The sequence below is a fragment of the Rattus norvegicus genome, chromosome 1, assembly GCF_021556685.1.
Source record: "Rattus norvegicus strain SHRSP/BbbUtx chromosome 1, alternate assembly SHRSP_T2T, whole genome shotgun sequence".
In the NCBI taxonomy this organism is placed as follows: domain Eukaryota; kingdom Metazoa; phylum Chordata; class Mammalia; order Rodentia; family Muridae; genus Rattus; species Rattus norvegicus.
This window is the reverse complement of record NC_141534.1, coordinates 91,849,945-91,868,957: the sequence shown is the minus strand read 5'-3', so window position 1 is coordinate 91,868,957 and position 19,013 is coordinate 91,849,945. Positions and strand designations below refer to the sequence as shown.

Sequence of the window (19,013 nt, the reverse complement as noted above, 5' to 3'; positions counted from 1 at the left end):
CCAGTCCTTACTTTTTTTTTTTTAAATCACTTTATTTTATGTGTCTGAGTGTTTTGCTGGTGTAGATGTCTGTGCACCATGTGAATACCTGATGCCCCTGAAGGTCACAAGAGGGCACTGGATCCCCTGGAACTGGAGTTACAGACAGTCGTGAGCCACCATGTGGGTGTGTTCTCTGTGTTCTCTGCAAGAGCAACAAATGTTCTTAACCACTGAGCTGTCGGCCCAGCCCCTGCCCCTCGTGCTTTTAATTCAACCCACAAAGTTAGGATGCACCCACTCATGGCAAAAGTGAAACCGATAGGTTTTTCTTGTATTTATTACATTTGTGTGGCCCAGCACGGCAGCACACGGTGTACGTTTGTGTGTGCGCAGTGTGTACACACTGTGGTCCCCATGTGGAGGTGTGCAGACAACTTTGTCTCCTTCCACCATGTGGGCCTTGGGATCCCGTCATCAAGCTTGTCAGCGAGCCCTCTCAGTCACTGAACCATCTTGTCAGCCTTTTTGTTCTGAATAAAGTAATGTGCCACTGCCCCCCCATACCCAGTCATCAGCCCCACCTCAGACACACGCAGTGAGTGCTTTGCTTAAACATGGTCCTTCTATCCTTCCCTCCCTCTTTCTTCCTTTCCTCCCTCTTTGTTTTTTGCTTTTAATATAGTGGTTTATTACTACTTTAAGAACCCCATACTGGGGGCTGGAGAGATGGCTCAGAGGTTAAGAGCACTGTCTGCTCTTCCAGAGGTCCTGAGTTCAAATCCCAACAACCACATGGTGGCTCACAACCATCTGTAATGAGATCAGATGCCCTCTTCTGGTGTGTCTGAATTGAGTGACAGTGAACACATAGAAAATAAAAAAAAATAGTTGTTTTTTTTTAATTTATTGATTATATATGAGTACACTGTAGCTGTTTTCAGACACACCAGAAGAGGGCATCGGATTCTATGACAGATGGTTGTGAGCCACCATGTGCTTGCTGGGAATTGAACTTAGTGAAGAGCAGCCAGTGTTCTTAACCACTAAGTCATCTCTCCAGGCCTCTATCTGGCTCTTTTTAACTGAATGCTGCTTTACTGAGTTCCATCCGTGTGCTTGTAGACAGTAATAACTTACTCTTTTTCACCAGTATATAATATTCCACCCGAGCCCCAAGTTTACTCTCCCTGCTGTGGTAGATACTGCTGTTTTGTTTTGTTTTGTTTTTTCTTTTAAAAGATACTAATCTTTTATATATATTTTTTTAAAGATTTATTCATTCATTATATATAAGTACACTGTAGCTGTCTTCAGATACACCAGAAGAGAGCATCAGATCTCTTTTTACAGATGGTTGTGAGCCACCATGTGGTTGCTGGGAATTGAACTCATGACCTCTGGAAGAGCAGTCGGGTGCTCTTAACCGCTGAGCCATCTCTCCAGCCCCCGATACTAATCTTTTTTAAAAACCCATTTTAGTTTTCTTAATGTTAATTGTTATTTGGGAGCGGGGGGGGGGGGGGGAGTGAAAAGGTATCAGATCACCTGGAGCTGGAGTTACAGGCGGTTGTGAGCTGCCTGGTGTAGTGCTGGGACTCAAACGCGGGTCCTCAGAAAGAACAGTATGTGCTCTTCATCACGGAGCCTCCCAGAACATTCTAGCATGTGTTTGGGGGCCACCTCCGAGTCTGTCTATTGTTTAACCCCTGCGGCCCCGACATTGCTATTCAACAGGCGTTCCACGGCCCTGGGTGCTCCCCCTGAGCTGAGACCGGGCAGGTGAGCTGTGAACATCAATCAGTGCAGTTCCCCTGTCCTTTCCTGTCCTTCAGGTGTGTCTGACGCTGACCGCCAAGCGCATGGCTCGGAAGAACTGTCTGGTAAAGAACCTGGAGGCGGTGGAGACGCTAGGCTCCACATCCACCATCTGCTCCGACAAGACCGGCACCCTCACCCAGAACCGCATGACCGTCGCCCACATGTGGTTTGACAACCAGATCCACGAGGCCGACACTACTGAGGATCAGTCAGGTCAGTGGTGGCTCTGCGTGGGGACTGGGGCACGTGTTCCAGCAGTTTCTTGGTCTCACATGTGACTCCTACAGGGACCTCTTTCGACAAGAGCTCACACACCTGGGTGGCCCTGTCCCACATCGCCGGTCTCTGCAACCGGGCTGTCTTCAAGGGCGGGCAGGATAACATCCCTGTACTCAAGGTGGGTGCAGCTGCCTGCCCACCCCGACCCTGCATCCCACCTCCCCACTCTGCCCTGCTGACCCACCCGGCTCTCTCCTGCCGCAGAGGGACGTGGCGGGTGATGCCTCAGAGTCCGCCCTGCTTAAGTGCATCGAGCTGTCCTCGGGTTCCGTAAAGCTGATGCGCGAACGAAACAAGAAAGTGGCCGAGATTCCCTTCAACTCCACTAACAAATACCAGGTACGAGGGAGCTCCAGCTCCGGGTGCTGTGTGAGTTCTCCTGGGACGCTATAAAGAAATGTCTGTTTAGCTGGGCTATGGTGACACACACTTTTAACTCTAGCCCTGGGGAGACAGAGGCAGGCAGATCTCTATGAGTTCAAAACTACAGAGTGAGTTCCGGGACAGCCAGGGCTACACAGAGAAAGCCTGTCTTGAAAAAGAAAAAATAACAATAGTAATAAAATACATGTTTGAGCTGGATGTGTCCGTGCACATCTGTGAGCCCAGCATTTGGAAGGTAGAGGCAGGAAGATCAGGAGTTTATGATTATCCTCAGCTACGTAGTGAATTCGAGGCCAGCCTGGGCTACGTAAGACCCTGTCTTAAAACGGGGAAGTCAGGCATAATGGTACGGGCTGTAATCCCAGCACCGAGGAGGTGGAGGTAAGCGCTCGGAGCTATCCTCAGGTACCCAGCAAGTTCCTGGCCAGCCCGGGCTATATGAGACCCTATCTCGAAACAGGAAAAATACGTAAATAAACCCACAGGCAGTCCAGATAGGTAGGACGCTAACAGACCAAGGAATGGTTTCACCCTGGCGCAGCTTGGCAAAAGAATGGGATGGTTAGAGTTAATTATAGGAACAGGGGCGGAAACGACTTACAGTGACTCAAAAACAGCTGTACCACCCAGAGCGGGTGGTGACTCATGCATGCCGCTGAGTTACTGGAGTCCCAGCTCCCGACCAGCTGTGGGAGGAAGGCGAGGGTGGGCGAGCGAGTGACTCTCCCCTTCCCACCCTTCCATGAGGGACCCTTAGCGACTGACCACCATTAGCACAGCCCTAGCCATCACTGTACCATCCTATGTGGGTAAAGGCCTCTGGAACTGTCCTATGACGGTGGCCATCATGACCAGAGGAAGTAGTCACATTACCAGTAGCATTGGGACAGCCAGCAGGGACCTCGTGGTTTCTCTATAATTCCCAGATGCAGCCACCTCTCTTCCACTCCCTTACAGCTTTGGGGCAAGATGCTAACTTTTTATTAATTAGTGCTTTAAGTTCCCATCTAGAAAATTGAGGATGATGCTAGCCAGAGTGGGGGAGAGGGATAGGAGAAGTTGAAACGGGAGATGCGGGAGCAAAGAGCTCCCTAAAGTAGAGGGTGGGTCCTGGCCACCATCTCAAGCGTAAGGGTAGCAATTTCAACACATTTTTCCCGATATGTTTTTGAGGCTTTTGGTCTTGTTTTAGGTACTCAGTCAGGTACATGAGGTGGTGAGCTCTAGGTACTAGCTCTAGGAGACAGACACTCAACAGATGAGAGGAGGAGCCCTGAGGGTATAAAGGAAAGAGGGTTCAGAGAGTGGCACGTGCAAAGGTCTTGCGGCAGGAGTGCAACCTGCCTGAACTGTGCGGTGAGGGAACCCAGGCAAGGCATACAGAGCTGTGGGGCTCCAAGGGCTGTGGGGGGAGACCCGGCCTTGTCTCCGAGGTCAGCGAGAACCATGACAGGAAGCAGAGGAGAGCAGATGGGACTTGATGCATATTGCAAAGCTACAACTCACCTACCATGAGTGCCTATGCTATACTTGGACACAGGCGACGACCTACACGGTTACGTTTAGGTCATCTTTATAGCCTCAGAAAGAGACCCCACAACCTCTCAGCTACCACCCATCCCTTCGCCTGCACACCCTGCCCCCAGCCTCATGCAGATGCTAACCTACTTTTTGTCTCTGTGGATTCACTTGTTCCGGACATTTCATCCAAAAAAAAAAAAAAAGGAATTGTGTAACATTTGGCCTTTTTAAAAGTCATTTTTTCAAGGATCCATCCACACGTCTACCCAAGCCTCACTCTTTTTAAAAGACTTTTATTAGTGTATGTTTGTAGTGCAGGTTGGTGTAGAGGTCAGAGGGAGTCGGTTCTCTCCTACCTATGTGGAAGTTCCAGGGAATGAGCGCAGGCCTTCAGGCTGGCAGAGCAAACACCTCTAACCACTGAGCCATTCTACCAGCTTCCTCCTGACGTTTTGTCACCCCACCCCCAACCCCTTTTGAGACAGGGTTTCTGTCTGTACCCCTGGCTGTCCTGGAATTTTCTCTATAGTCCCGGCTGACCTCAAACTCACAGAAATCCACCTGCCTCTGCCTCCTGAGCACTGGGCTTAAAGGTGTGCCCACCACACCTGGCCATACCTCTTGACTTTTTTTTTTCCTCTTGACTTTTTTGAAAATAAGAACATGAATAAATTTTATTTATTTATTTATTTATTTACTTATTTATTATGAGTACACTGTAGCTGTCTTCAGACACATCAGAAGAGGGCATGAGATCCCACTACAGATGGTTGTGAGCCACCATGTGGTGGCTGGAATTTGAACTCAGGCCTTCTGGAAGACCAGCCAGTGCTCTTAACCACTGAGCCATCTCTCCAGCCCCCCTCTTTTTTTTTTTTTTGGTTCTTTTTTTCGGAGCTGGGGACCGAACCCAGGGCCTTGCGCTTCCTAGGCAAGTGCTCTACCACTGAGCCAAATCCCCAACCCCTTTCTCTATCTTTTAAGATGAGGCTTCACACTATAACCCAGTCTGGCCTGGAGCTCCCTGGAAAGCCCTGACTCAAACTCATAGTGATTCTCTGCCTCAGCCTCACATATTCTAAGGCTGTAGATGGGAGCCACCATCACCATGCCCAGCTGCTGTGGGAGAAAAGAAAATGCATTCCGTTGTGTGAATGTCACATCTTGTTCATCTGTTGATGGACAGTTGGGCTGGTGGCACCTTTTGGGAAATGCTGAGCTCTTTATCAGTGTGGCCGCATTTCTCACTCACTGACTTATGGTTCCCTTTAGGTTTTAATTTTCGTTGGGACTAGGGATGGAAACCAGGACCTTATATTAGCAAGGCTTGGCCTCTGAACCACACCCCTACCTCTTCTTGATGGATTCTAGGCAGGGGCTCTACCACTGAGCCACGCCCCCAGTCCCTCATTGGGGTATTCTAGGCAGGGGCTCTACCACTGAGCCACGCCCCCAGCCCTCATTGGGGTACTCTAGGCAGGGGCTCTACCACTGAGCCACGCCCCCAGTCCCTCACTGGGGGATTCTAGGCCATTGTTCTGCTGTAGAACAATGCCAAGATGCTCTTAGACATCTGTCCTATCCTGGCACTGGGACAGTGCTCTCCCTAGCTGAGTACAGGCAGCCTCTGGGTCCCTGCATGGTCTAAGCATACACTGTGTTTCATTACAGCTATCCATCCATGAGACTGAGGACCCCAATGACAACCGATACCTGTTAGTGATGAAGGGCGCCCCTGAACGCATTCTGGACCGCTGTGCGACCATCCTCCTGCAGGGCAAGGAGCAGCCTCTGGATGAGGAGATGAAGGAGGCCTTCCAGAACGCCTACCTGGAGCTTGGTGGCCTGGGCGAGCGTGTGCTGGGTGTGTATTATGGGTGGGGCAGGAACACGCTGAGCTCTAAGGGCCTGTTAGAGCACAGGAGGCACACCATGAATGAGTGAATGAATGAGAGTGTGAATGAATTAATTAATTAATTAATTAATGAACAGATTAATGAGGCCATTGCTGAGAAACAAATGGCTGTGTGGGGAGACTGCAGGGAATCCAGACCCCAGCAATCCACCCCATTGCTGCGAGCAATGGGATGCAGCCATGAAGGTCCTGAGGCTGGCGCCTTCCTTCATATGCCCTCTGTGTCCCTATCACCAGGTTTCTGCCATTACTACCTGCCGGAGGAACAGTTCCCCAAGGGCTTTGCCTTTGACTGTGATGACGTGAACTTCACCACAGACAACCTTTGCTTCGTGGGTCTCATGTCCATGATCGACCCTCCCCGGGCAGCTGTCCCTGATGCTGTGGGCAAATGCCGCAGTGCAGGCATCAAGGTGGGTCCTGGGGCAGCCGGGTAGATGTGATGTCAGGGTGTTTATGCAGGAGCCCAGGCCGTCCCTAAAACACAGCACTTACAGGTCATCATGGTCACCGGCGATCACCCCATCACTGCGAAGGCCATCGCCAAAGGTGTAGGCATCATCTCCGAGGGTAACGAGACTGTGGAGGACATCGCTGCCCGGCTCAACATCCCTGTCAGCCAGGTCAACCCCAGGTGAGTGCCACACCCCCTCCAGGCCGTGCAGGGTCGAAGAGGCAGTCACCACACAGATCTTACTCCTCTAACTCCTCCCTTCCTCTCTGGGACCCTCCTATCTGCTCCTGGGCCTGGATCCATCATTCTCCCAGAGTAAGAGAAGCAACCACAGGGGTTTTGAGAGGTTGAGTTTCCCTCCTCCTCGCTCCTCCTCACCCGCTGTGTAACTGTAAGCAAGTCAGTCACGCTTTCTGAGTCCCGGCTTCTTCCTCTTCTACAAGGAACTGGGTGGAGTGGTTCACACATTTAATCCCAATATTAGGGAGGCAGAGGCAGGCAGATCTCTTTGAGTTTGAGGCTAGCCTGGGCTACATAGTGAGTTCCAGGCTAGCCACAGTGATGCAGTGAGACCCTCTCTCAAAAAAACAAAAGCGACACCAGAAAACCAGCCAAACAAACAAAACCACGCTACGAGGGTGAGGATAGGGTTCAGGGAAGAGGCACTTGTGGAAAATGAATGCACAAGGCCCTGGTCTGCATCCTCAGTACTGCCCTAAGCAATACAAATATAAAATAAAGTAAAACCAGGTATGGTGCTGCACACCTGTACGCCAGCACTCAAAAGAGAAGGCAGGAGGATCATTAATTTGAGGCCAACCTGAGCTACACAGCAAGATCCTGTCTCCAAACACTAAGGACTAGGAATGTAGTTCAGAGACAGTGCTTTTCTAGAATCCCCCAACGAGGGGCTTGGGGGTGTCTCTCAGAGGCGAATGCTTGCCTAGTAAGGAAAGGCCTTGGGTTCCATCCCTAGAACCACAAAAAATGACATTGGGGAGGGGGATCAGGTTACAAATAATTATAGATAAGTACTTCTTTTGAGACACGGTCTCACCTTGTAGCCCTGGCTGGCCTAGAACCTGTTATGTAGACCGCACTGGCCTAGAACTCTTAACTTTTGCTTGCCTCTACCTCCCAAGGGTTGGGATTAAAGGCATGCATCCCCCTGCCTCATGCTTAGATTATAAATAGTCACAAACACGTGCTGTCAAGGATTAAAGGAAGCCCCGTATTTCTTTGCTTTGCCCCCCTATACATCTGTATATTTGTGTTTGGCTTTTCTGACTTCCAGCCTTTCAGTCCCTGTACCTGTCTCTGTCTCTCTTCTGTTGTTCCATGCACTCGTGTGCCTATTTCTGGCCCTTCAGGCTTGGCTGTCTCTAACCTTATCATGTCCCTCCCTCAGACCTTCTCCTCTATCTCCCTTGTCCATGGTTTGTCTCTGTCCTGTCTCTCTTTCTTCCTATCAAATTCCCCAACTCCTCACTCTGCCTTGGCCACTTTCTGCTCTTCTCAGGGATGCCAAAGCCTGTGTGATTCATGGCACCGACCTCAAGGACTTCACCTCTGAGCAGATTGACGAGATCCTACAGAACCACACTGAGATCGTCTTTGCCCGAACCTCCCCTCAGCAGAAGCTCATCATCGTGGAGGGCTGTCAGAGACAGGTGAGTTCCCCAACCAGTCTTAGTGAGGAGAGCCCAGGACCCCTGGGTCTGAGGGAGGAGGGCTGAGCCTTGATCCTAAATCTGACGGAAGAAGGCTGGGTCTGGACCTTAGGTCTGAGTGAGGAGGGTTAGGCCTGGGTCCTTTGGTCTGAGGGAAGAGGGCTGAGCCTGGAACCTGGGTCTGAGGGAAGAGGGTTGAGTCTGAGGGAGGAAACCTGGGCCTGGATGCCTGGTCTGAGGGAGGAGGGCTGGGTCTGAAGAGTTGGTTCTCACCCTCACCCTTCCTGCTTCCAGGGAGCAATTGTGGCTGTGACTGGCGATGGTGTGAATGACTCCCCTGCTCTGAAGAAGGCTGATATTGGGGTGGCCATGGGCATTGCTGGCTCTGATGTCTCTAAGCAGGCTGCCGACATGATTCTGCTGGATGACAATTTTGCTTCCATTGTCACTGGTGTGGAGGAAGGTGAGTGGTCTCAGGGGTGGGGGTGGGGTGTAGGGTCTGAGTCACTGCTAGAATAGAAGCTTTAGGGAGGGGAGCAGGCCAAGGCTGCATGGGAATCGCAGGGCAGGCTTGGCTTCGGTCAATCATGCAGTCTAGTGGACGTACAGTATAGGACCTGTAGTCATTGTGAAGCAGAGGATCCTGGGAGGTTTGGAAGGCGCCCTCTCCTGACATGGGCTGGGCTTCAGTCATCCTCCAGAGTGGACATTGAGACATTTGAAAGGATTGGGACGGGGGTCAAAGGCAGATAAATGTCAGGTCCTGCGAGGTTAGGTGTGGGGGCCTGGTGTGGGGCTGGGATGGTATGGCAGGGAAGTCCCACTGCAGAGCTGACTGACGACAGCCCCACCTCCTGGAAGGTCTAGTGTAGGCATGAAGAAGGCTGGTTCATGTTTTATTTTATCTAATTGTCAATAATTACATCGATAATTGCAGAAAACGTATAAAACTATTAGGGACACCATGTTCTCACTATGGAAGAATAACTGTTTATGCTTGTATCAGTTTTACCCCTGGGTCTAACCCCATCTGAAATGTCACTCCTTGCTGGGAATGGCATTTGCTGGGAGTGGGTGATGCCTCATAAGCCCAGGGCTCAGGGACAGAGGCAGGTGAGTTGCTGTGTGTTCTAGGCCAGTCTGGGCTATGGGTGAGACCCTGTTACACACACACACACACACACACACACACACACACACACACACACACACACGAAGGGAAGAGGGAGGGAGGGATAAAAAGGTCAGTACTACAATGAACTGAATCGATAACTCACAGGAGTCGCCTAGCATGTGCAGGATTTGAGTTTCATCCATAGTACCAAAGGAAAAACAAAACAAATGAACAAACAAACAAAAACTCATGATAAGCAGGGCTATGATATTGCACGCCTTTAATCCCAGCATTCAAGAGGCAGAGGCAGGTGGATCTCTGTGAGTTCAAGGCCAGCCTGTTCTACAGAGTGAGTTCCAAGACAACCAGAGATACATAGTTTAGTCTGTCTTGGGGGGGAATAAAAGGCATAGTCAACCAGATGTGGTAGTTCCACACTTTTAGAACTCTGGAGGCAGAGACAGGAGGATTTCTGTGAGTCTAAGGCCAGCCTAGTCATACAAAATGAGTTCTGGATTCCCGGGGCTCTGGGACCCTGTCTCAACACAAATAAAGCCCAGAGTGGACTCAATAAAGCTGAGCCCGCTGGGACAGGCTAGATGCCGTTAGCCCTTGCCTCCAGCATCCCAGGGTAAAGCCCAGCTACCTCTCTCGTTCCCTAGACATCTCTGCTGGACAAGGCCGGCACTCCTAAGTGGCCTCTGCCCTTGGCATCATGCAGGCTGATGGGTGCACTCTAGGTCAGTCCTTGCTCTCAAGGCTGGGAAACAAGTAATCTAAAACGATCAACACATAGTAAAGAACGAATTCGGGGAGGTGCTAGGAAACCCACAGAACCCAGTTTGGTGGTGCAGGCCTGTAACCCAAGCTACTCTGGAGGCTGAGCGGGATCTACAACCCTGTGCAGCTTACTGGAACTTACTACTGCCTCCAAAGGCAGAACTTACAAAGAGAGCTGGGGGTGTGGTTCAGCAGAAAAGCACAGGGGTGGGGGTGTTCTGGAGGAGACGGAGGGGGAGAGGAAAAGGTGGGAGGAGACAGAGGGGGGAGCGGGGGAAGAGGGGAGAGACAGAGAGACAAGCCACAAGGGCAAGACCTGGAGGTGGTGTTGGTGGGGTTTTAACTTCCCCAAAGGAAAATTCCAGATACTGAAAATACAGTGAATGGCATCTCCTATTATTGTCATCCAGCTCCAAGCGAGCCAACTTCTTCTCTGCCCACTCCGACGTGCGTGCGTGCGGTGTCCCTGGAAGCCTCCTTAATCCTTTTTCCTTAGGAACAGTTTAGAAAGAGGAGCAAAGGGGCTGGGGATTTAGCTCAGTGGTAGAGCGCTTACCTAGGAAGCGCAAGGCCCTGGGTTCGATCCCCAGCTCCGGAAAAAAAAGAACCAAAAAAAAAAAAAAAAAAAAAAAAAAGAGGAGCAAAGAGCTTCGTGAGAGGAAAATGATCATCTCACGAGGACACCATGAGGGAGGGCAGAGGTCTTTGGTACAGTGACCACTGTGCCAAAACCTTTGTTTTGTTTTGTTTTGTTGTTTTGTTTTGTTTCGACAGGGTCTCAGTTAGTAGCCCAGGCTGGCCTGCAATTCACTATGTAGGTAGCCCAGACTGGTCTTGAACTCAGAGCAACCCTCCTGCTTCAGCCTTCTGGGTGCTGGAATTACAGGTGTGAGCCACAATAACTGGCTGGATTTGTTTTAACCGAGACATAAAAACATGGACAGTACACTTATTAACCAGGCGTGCTTGGTGTATGCAGGTAATACTTGGCAAAAGACTTAGTTCCAGGCCAGCTGGCATTACCCAGCTAGATCCCACCTTGAAAAAGATGAGGTCTGGGGCTGGGGATTTAGCTCAGTGGTAGAGCGCTTACCTAGGAAGCGCAAGGCCCTGGGTTCGGTCCCCAGCTCCGAAAAAAAAGAACCAAAAAAAAAAAAAAAAAAAAAGATGAGGTCTGAAGATGGCTCAGCAGTTAAGAGTGAACCGTTAAGAGGGCCCCAGTGTAAAAAAAAAAAAAAAAAAAAAAAAAAAAAAAAAAAAAAAAAGAGGGCCCCAGTGTGGTTCCTAGCATCCACACCAGGCAGCTCGCTAGTGTCTTTAATTCTAGCTCCGGGGCTTCAGTGCCCTCTTCTGGCCTCCACAGGCACTGCACTCATTTACAGAGCAACCGACACTCACCCCCATACAAACCCATATACACATAATTTTAAAAAGCAGCTAGCCGAGCCTTTGATCCCAGCACCCGGGAGGCAGAAACAAGTGGATCTCTGAGTTCAAGACCAGCCTGGTCTACATAGTGAGTTCCAGGACAGCCAAAGAGTGTAAGATTCTGTCTTCAAACAAACAAAGCAAACAAAACTCCAGCTGCTGGGTGGCATATGCCTGTAATCCTAGAACTTAGGAGGTAAAGGTCGGGAGATCAGAAGTTTGAGTCCAATCTGGACTACATGAGACTACGAAAAATTGTAGCTCCTAATGGGTTGCTGCTAATGTGATATTTTGATATACGTGCGTGTTAGTGACCGGTTAAATGAGCTTACACGCATTTGTCTCCCCAGTTAGCATTTCTTTTTTTTTTTAAGATTTTTTTTATATGAGTACACTGTAGCTGATTTCAGAAGAGGGCACTGGATCCCACTCACTACTGATGGTTGTGAGCCACCATGTGGTTGCTGGGAATTGAACGCAGGACCTCCGGAAGAGCAGCCAGTGCTTTTAACCACTGAGCCATCTCTCCAGCCCCCAGTTAACACTTCTTAGGGGAGAAAATATTCGGCGCCTTTTCTCCTGGCCTTTGAGACATTTGCTGTGTGTAATCTACGATTGACCAGTTCCACAGCAGCATACCGGAGTTTCCTACGTCTGTGGATTTTTTTTTCCCTTTTAATGGTGTTGGGGATGCAGCCCAGGTTCTTGTGCTTCTCAAGCACATGCTATGTCTGAGCTACACCATAACCCGTTCCTCCGCATCGTACCTTAGGCCAGCTCTCACCTGTGCAGGGACCCAGAGAGGCCAGGAGTGCTGGATGTCCCAGAGCTAGAGTTAGAGCAGGTGGGAGCCATCTTACAAGGACGCTGGCAAAAAAACTTGGGTCCTCAGCAAGAGCAGCATCCACTCTTAACCATGGAGACCGCTCTTCAGAGCCCCCTTTTTAGGGGGTGGGGAATTTTTGAGACAAAAGCTCACCATGTAGTCCAGGCTGGCCTTCGACTCAAGGCAATCTCCCTGCCAAGGAAGGCTTCCTGAGTACTGGGATTACAGATGCGTAACACCACACCCGAATAAAATGAACTCTCGGATCCCATATGTGAGGGAGATCATGTGGTTCTTGGGCTCCTGTGCCCAGCACAGAGACCTTCATTACCATCTATTTCATTTTTTAAAATTCTTTTAAATTATTTTATTTGGGCTGTGTGGGTGGGTGTTTTGTCTGCATGTTAATGCCTGTGCACCACATGCGTGCAGTGCTCATGGTGGCCAGAAGGGGGCAGTAGATCCTCTGGAACTGGAACAGTTGTGAGTCACCGTGAGAGAACCTGGGACCTCTGGAAGAGCAGCCAGTGCTCTTAACGACTGAGCCATTTCTCCAGTCCCCATTATTAAGTTTTTTAAAAAAGAAACCCTGTGTGCTATTTTCCGTGATAGCTGTACTAATTGACATTGTGGAAGGCAGCTATGCCCGCCAGTGGGCCACCACCGCCACACCTAATGTGTGTCCTGACCTTTTCCCTGCCTCCCCTCCAGCACCAGTCTTGTCATTTTGATAGTAGCTACCCTTACTGGGGTAATGTAATGTCTCATTGCTGGTTAATTTACTTTGTATCCCCGGCCCTTTGCTTCCCCAGTGGTGCAGCCCTGATATTGAATACAGTGTATCTTCTTTGTTTTTGTTTGTTTGGTTTTGATTTCTTGAGCCAGGGTTTCTCCATGTAGCCCTGGCTGTCCTGAAACTTGCTCTGTAGACCAGGCTGGCCTGGAACTCAGAGATCTGCCTGCCTCTGCCTCCCAAGTGCTGGGATTAAAGATGTGTGCCACCACTAACTCCCACCTCTGGGCTTTGTTTGTTTTTAATATTCTTTTTTTGTTTTAAGACTTACTTATTTTATGTGAGTACACGGTTGCTCTCTCCAGACACAGCAGAAGAGGGCATCAGATCTCATTACAGATGGTTGTGAGCCACCATGTGGTTGCTGGGATTTGAACTCAGGACCTCTGGAAGAACAGTCAGTGCTCTTAACCACTGAGCCATCTCTCCAGTCCCATTTTTAATATTCTTCCTTCTGCTTTTTGAGACAGGTATCACTCTGCACAGCCTGGGATTCCTGGAGACCCAGCTGCCTCTGTCTCCCAAGTGCCCTGGTTAGAGGCGTGCACTGCCATATCCAGCACTGGTTTTATTGTTGAAACAGGCTGCCTGTACAGTCCCGGCTGGCCTGCAACTTGCTATCTAGACCGGCTTGGGCTCAGAGTTGCTCTGACCTTATTCCCTTTGCCTCCTGAGTGCCAGAATCACAGGCATGTGCTGCTATGCCTGGCCTATTTGTGTATTCTCTTCTGAGAAATGCCTATTTTAGTCTACTGCCTGTTTTTTTTTTAAGATGGTATTTCATGTAGCCCAGGCTAACTTTGACCTCACTATGTAGCTCAGGATGACCTTGAGCTCCTAATTCTCCTGTCTCCTGTGCACTATCGCACCTGACAGTTTTAAAAGTGGGTTATTAAAAAGAACCAATAAAACAAAAGTGGGTTTTTTTTTTAATGATTTCCCTACAGCTTGATACATGGGGAAGACCGTGGGTGGGGCCGGCCATGCTAATTCTTAGGTTTTGACCTGGTGTGCATCATACTGATGGCGTGTTTGTGATTGAGCATTCGATCAGGCGTGAGTGTCACAAGTTAACTTGATAGGGTTTTGCATGTAGGGACACCCATACGCTCTCCAGATTCTAGACAGTAGAAACAACATTGAGAGAAGGCTTGCCTGGCATATAAAAGGTCCTGAGTTTGATTCACAACACTGTAGAAATAAGAGACAGACAGACAGACAGGCAGACAGACACTCCTCTCCATTAAAATCCCTTCCCGGCCTGACCACTTGCACTGCAGATTCACTGTTTTGCTTGTTGTCTTCTATATAAGTGGGATTAGTCTTTTTTCTTGATTTTCTTTGTTGTTGTTTCAATATTAATCTGAGACAGGTCTTAGGTAGCCCTGGGATTAAAGGCCACCAGGTTCAGTATCCACACCTGGTTGGTTTGTTCGTTCGTTCGTTTGTTTGTTTGTTTGTTTGTTTGTTTGTTTTGTGGTGCTAGGAGTTGAACGCAAGGTCTTGCCCGTGTTCGACAAACTCTCCCAGCTGAGCTACAGTCGCAGCCCTGGGTCTGACCTTTGTCACTCAGTGTAATGTCTCAGACTCACCTGTAGGTTCGTGAGTCTCCCTTTCCCTTTCTGTAAGGCTCCACAGTTTAGGGTCTGCTCACCTGGCTTGAACTTTCAAGGTTGGCTCTGGCTTGAGGCTACTATGAACGATGCCATGGAAAACCTTTGTGAACATAAACAGTCATTTCTCTTGGGTGTAAACCTGGAAGCAGGGTTAAGGATGTTTAACCTTGATAGAGGCTACCAGACTCCACACCTTCGGTGTGGCTGTGGTCCAGAGGTGTAGATGTGAATGTGAGTGGGTGAGGGTAAATTAGATAGCATACAAAGGTCTGTATGTGGGTAGAAGGTCTCACTGAAAGAGCCCCTGCCTAGAATCCCCCAGTGAGGGGCTGGGGGCGTGGCTCAGTGGTAGAGCCCCTGCCTAGAATCGCCCAGTGAGGGGCTGGAGGCATGGCTCTGTGGTAGAGCCTTGTCTGGCATGCAGGAAGCCTAGGTTCAATCTCTAGTATCTCTATATTAAAAATGTCAGTTCTAGACAGGAAAGGAGATGGGGCTCCAGTAGACCCCAAGTTCTAAGCCTGCTCCTCCCTGTACAGGCCGCCTGATCTTTGACAACCTGAAGAAATCCATCGCCTACACTCTGACCAGCAACATCCCTGAGATCACACCCTTCCTTCTCTTCATCATGGCCAACATCCCACTGCCCCTTGGCACCATCACCATCCTCTGCATTGACCTGGGCACCGACATGGTAAGCCTGGCTCACTTAGGGGAGGGGAGGGCCACCCTCACAGGCTTGCGCTTTCTCTCTCCCCGTTCACACAGCATGCCTCTCTCCGGTCCAGGTCCCTGCAATCTCCTTGGCCTACGAGGCTGCAGAGAGTGACATCATGAAGAGGCAGCCCAGGAACCCACGCACAGACAAACTGGTCAACGAAAGGCTCATCAGCATGGCCTATGGGCAGATCGGTGAGGACTGCCGGGGCTCAGAGTCAAGGGCCAGTCCAGCAGAGTGGAAGTGTGCCTAGTCTGAGGGCTCAGAGTATGGGGCGAGAGACCTACATCCCCCCTCTTCTACTTCTTGGGGGGTGTGGGGAGGCACGTAAGCAGAGCCCTAGAAAGTCTAAGAGAGCAAAGCCCATGAGGCCGAAGCAACCAGTCTAGCCTCCTCTCGGCTGCCTCGTTGTACTTGTGTCTCAGATAACCGATTCACTGGCTTCCAACTCACTGAGTGGGCACGACAGCCTTGAACTTCTGATCCTCCTGCCTTTACCTCCCAAGTGCTGGAGTTACAGGCATTTACTAACTGTGGGTTAAACCCGGGACTTCACCGCATGCAGGCAAGCCCTTTGCCCCAGTACATCCCCAGACCTCTTACCTTTTGTTTTGAGATGGGGTCTCACTAAATAGGCCAGATTGACCTTGATTCATGATGGTACCCGGCCAGGCCCTGAGCTCATCCTCATGTCCCAGTCTCCGAACAGCTGGGGTCACAGCCCTGTGGGATTAAGTCGGGTTCCTCTGGGGTATTTACAGTGTTTGGGAAGCTCCCAGTCAGGGAACAGTGGGCCTGGGAGTCATACATATGGATAGCCCCCTCCCCAAGGGGACCGCCGTGGTGGCCATCTCAGGACCCAACCACCAGGGGCTGGAGATGACGTGGCTTTGGCAAGTTAATGGAGCAGTCCACAGGCTGCTGTGATGGTCTCGGCTGGTGTTGGGGGAGCACGGAGCTGCCAGCTCCTGCCTCATCCTCCCCTCCACTCCCTTCCCCTCCAGGGATGATCCAGGCCCTCGGTGGTTTCTTCTCCTACTTTGTCATCCTGGCAGAAAATGGTTTCTTGCCCGGTAACCTGGTGGGCATCCGGCTCAACTGGGATGACCGCACTGTCAACGACCTGGAAGACAGCTACGGGCAGCAGTGGGTGAGTGGGGCTGGGCATTGAGCCTCAGCAGCAGACCAACATCTACCCCCAGTCCCATGCTCACCCCTCTGTCCTGAGGGCTGTAGCCAACCACTCGCCCTGAATAAGGGACCTCTGGGACTCCCTACATAGCCCAGCTCAGGCTTTCTTTCACAAACCTGCCCATCCCTTCAAAGCCAGGCTGCTGTCTGTCCTTCTTGGAGACCCACAGGGACATGATTAAGGCTGTCTAATTATTTGTTCTTCTTGGAACACATGCCTCTTTCAGTGGTCCCAAGAGGCTATGAATCCAAGAAAGAGGGCACGTCTGAGGTCCTGGGAACCCAGCACAGAGGGCAGGGTGGAGAGGGAGCCTGGGGTGTGGTCCTAGGATGCAACCCAACTCTCATATCATTTGGTTTTTTGTGTGTTTGTTTCTGTAGACTTATGAGCAGAGGAAGGTGGTTGAGTTCACGTGCCACACAGCCTTCTTCGTGAGCATAGTGGTGGTCCAGTGGGCTGACCTGATCATTTGCAAGACCAGGAGGAATTCCGTCTTCCAGCAGGGCATGAAGTGAGGGCCTGCAGCTGCACCCCATCCTGGGTCTGGGGGTTGCCTGAATCTCTCCTCCCTCATTTCACTTTCTGTTTTGCCTCTGTTGATTTCCTCTTGAGGGTCTCGTGTTTTAGACCTTAAGCTTGTCTATGTGGGTGGAGGAGGGGGCCTTGGGTCCCCAGATGTCCCTTTTTGCCATTGCTTCCTTGAACCTGTCCCTACTTCTCTTTCTCCCTCCCCCTCTCTCCTTCCTTCCTCCTTCACTTCCTTATCATCATTGGCTGGTGACTCAGCGTTGTGGTCCATTCATGTCCATTTGTGTCTGAGTGTCTGTCTGCCTCTGTCTCTGTGGGTCAGGGGAGCCTGGTGTGGGGTGCCCCAAGTCTAGCCTCTCACCTGTACCTCTAGGAATAAGATCTTGATCTTCGGACTGTTTGAGGAAACGGCCCTCGCTGCCTTCCTGTCCTACTGCCCAGGCATGGATGTGGCCCTTCGCATGTACCCGCTCAAGTGAGTGCCCGGTCCACGTGGGAACTCCACACCCCCATACCCTCTGTAGCCTCCACCTCAGACTTAAATCTTTGACCCATTTACCCTGGTGTTTCTCTGGATGTCCTGTCCCCTATCCCCTGTTGCCACCCCTAGGGTGATGCCACCAAGTCTCCCCACCATCCTCACAGAGGGACACTGCAGATCCCAGCCCTATTCAGGATCCAGGGCATCAAAGATCCTGAGAAACTGGCCATCTGGTCTACACACACACACACACACACACACACACACACACACACGCACGCACGCACACACACACACGCACACACGCACGCACATGCACGCACGCACACGCACACACACATGCACACACACACGCATGTATGCACGCACACACGCACGCACGCACACACACACAGGCACGCACGCGCACACGCACACAGCCAATATAATAAATCTTCCGTGTCCCCTTTCCTCTTTCATCTCCGCAGGCCCAGCTGGTGGTTCTGTGCCTTCCCCTACAGTTTCCTCATCTTCGTCTATGATGAGATTCGCAAACTCATCCTGCGCAGGAACCCCGGGGGTGAGGGCTGCATGGCCAGGGGCAGTAAAAGGCTGGGAGGGGAAGCAGAGGGCAGGCGGCTCCTTCTCCCTGTGCCTCTCAGAGTGTCCTTTCTCTTCCTCTTTCCTCTCCCCCACTCCCTTTCACTCTCTTTCCAAGTGTGACTGTACGTCTGAAAATAGGTTCTCCTTAGGCGGCTCGGGCTGCGTGAATCATGTCCCTCTTGCCCTGAGTTTCTCAGTGCTGGGATGACAGACCTGCCACCACACCTGTGTTTGTGTCAATGCCCCTTGTTAAGATGGCTCTCCTGCCTGCCTTCCTCTCTCACTTCCTCTCTGTGTCCTTCCAGGTTGGGTGGAGAAAGAGACCTACTATTGACCTCAGCCACCACGTCGCCCATGTCTTCCCTGCCCCCCAGCCCAGGACAGCCCTCTCCGGTCCCCCATTTTGTACTCTGGGGGGAGGGGCCTTCTCTCCCCATGGCCCCCCTCTCTCCTTGTGGCCCAGTCTCCTCTCCCACACCTCGGTTACCTCTCACTTTCCCTCATTTCTCCCTCTGGCTGGCTTCTCTCCCCCCACAGCCCCTGCCTCTCTTCTCCTTCCCTTTTCTGTGTCTCTCCCCCTCTCTCCCTTGCAGCCCTGCCCCTCATTTTCTCCCTGGGCTCTTTTTTACACCCCTGGGCCCTGTCTCCTGGCTAATGCCATCTCCGGTTCTAAATCTGAACAATTATCAAATATATCAGTGGGGAGAGAAAAGACGTGTGCGTGTTGTACTTGCCTGCCAGAGCTGTGGGCAGATGGGGTGCCCCCTGCCAGCGCCCACTGTTGGGTGACTCACACGAGCCCTGTTTAGCTCGTTGCAGTGCCACAAAATCTTTCAAGGTGCAGAGTCATGGGTTTTGGATTCTAAGGAGCTAGATTTCTCGACCCAGTTGGATTGTGGACAGGGAAAGCAGAGACAGGGACAGGGATGGTGAAA

The 19,013-nt window shown here is 50.9% G+C and overlaps 1 protein-coding gene across 2 annotated transcripts in view; it reads left to right on the top strand.

Moving 5' to 3' along the window:
• The window catches only part of Atp1a3 (ATPase Na+/K+ transporting subunit alpha 3), a 29,153-nt gene extending 10,361 nt beyond the window's left edge, over positions 1-18,792 (top strand). The window contains exons 9-23 of one of the 2 annotated variants that reach the window (XM_087612192.1): positions 1,815-2,013; positions 2,088-2,197; positions 2,284-2,418; positions 5,656-5,848; positions 6,137-6,312; positions 6,397-6,533; positions 7,873-8,023; positions 8,318-8,486; positions 15,117-15,271; positions 15,366-15,489; positions 16,300-16,445; positions 16,868-16,998; positions 17,389-17,490; positions 17,964-18,055; positions 18,384-18,792. In XM_087612192.1, coding sequence (XP_087468318.1) covers positions 1,815-2,013; positions 2,088-2,197; positions 2,284-2,418; positions 5,656-5,848; positions 6,137-6,312; positions 6,397-6,533; positions 7,873-8,023; positions 8,318-8,486; positions 15,117-15,271; positions 15,366-15,489; positions 16,300-16,445; positions 16,868-16,998; positions 17,389-17,490; positions 17,964-18,055; positions 18,384-18,412 — 2,049 coding nt within the window. In that variant the 3' untranslated portion in view covers positions 18,413-18,792. 2 annotated transcript variants of the gene reach the window in all.
• The last annotated feature ends 221 nt before the right edge of the window (positions 18,793-19,013 follow it).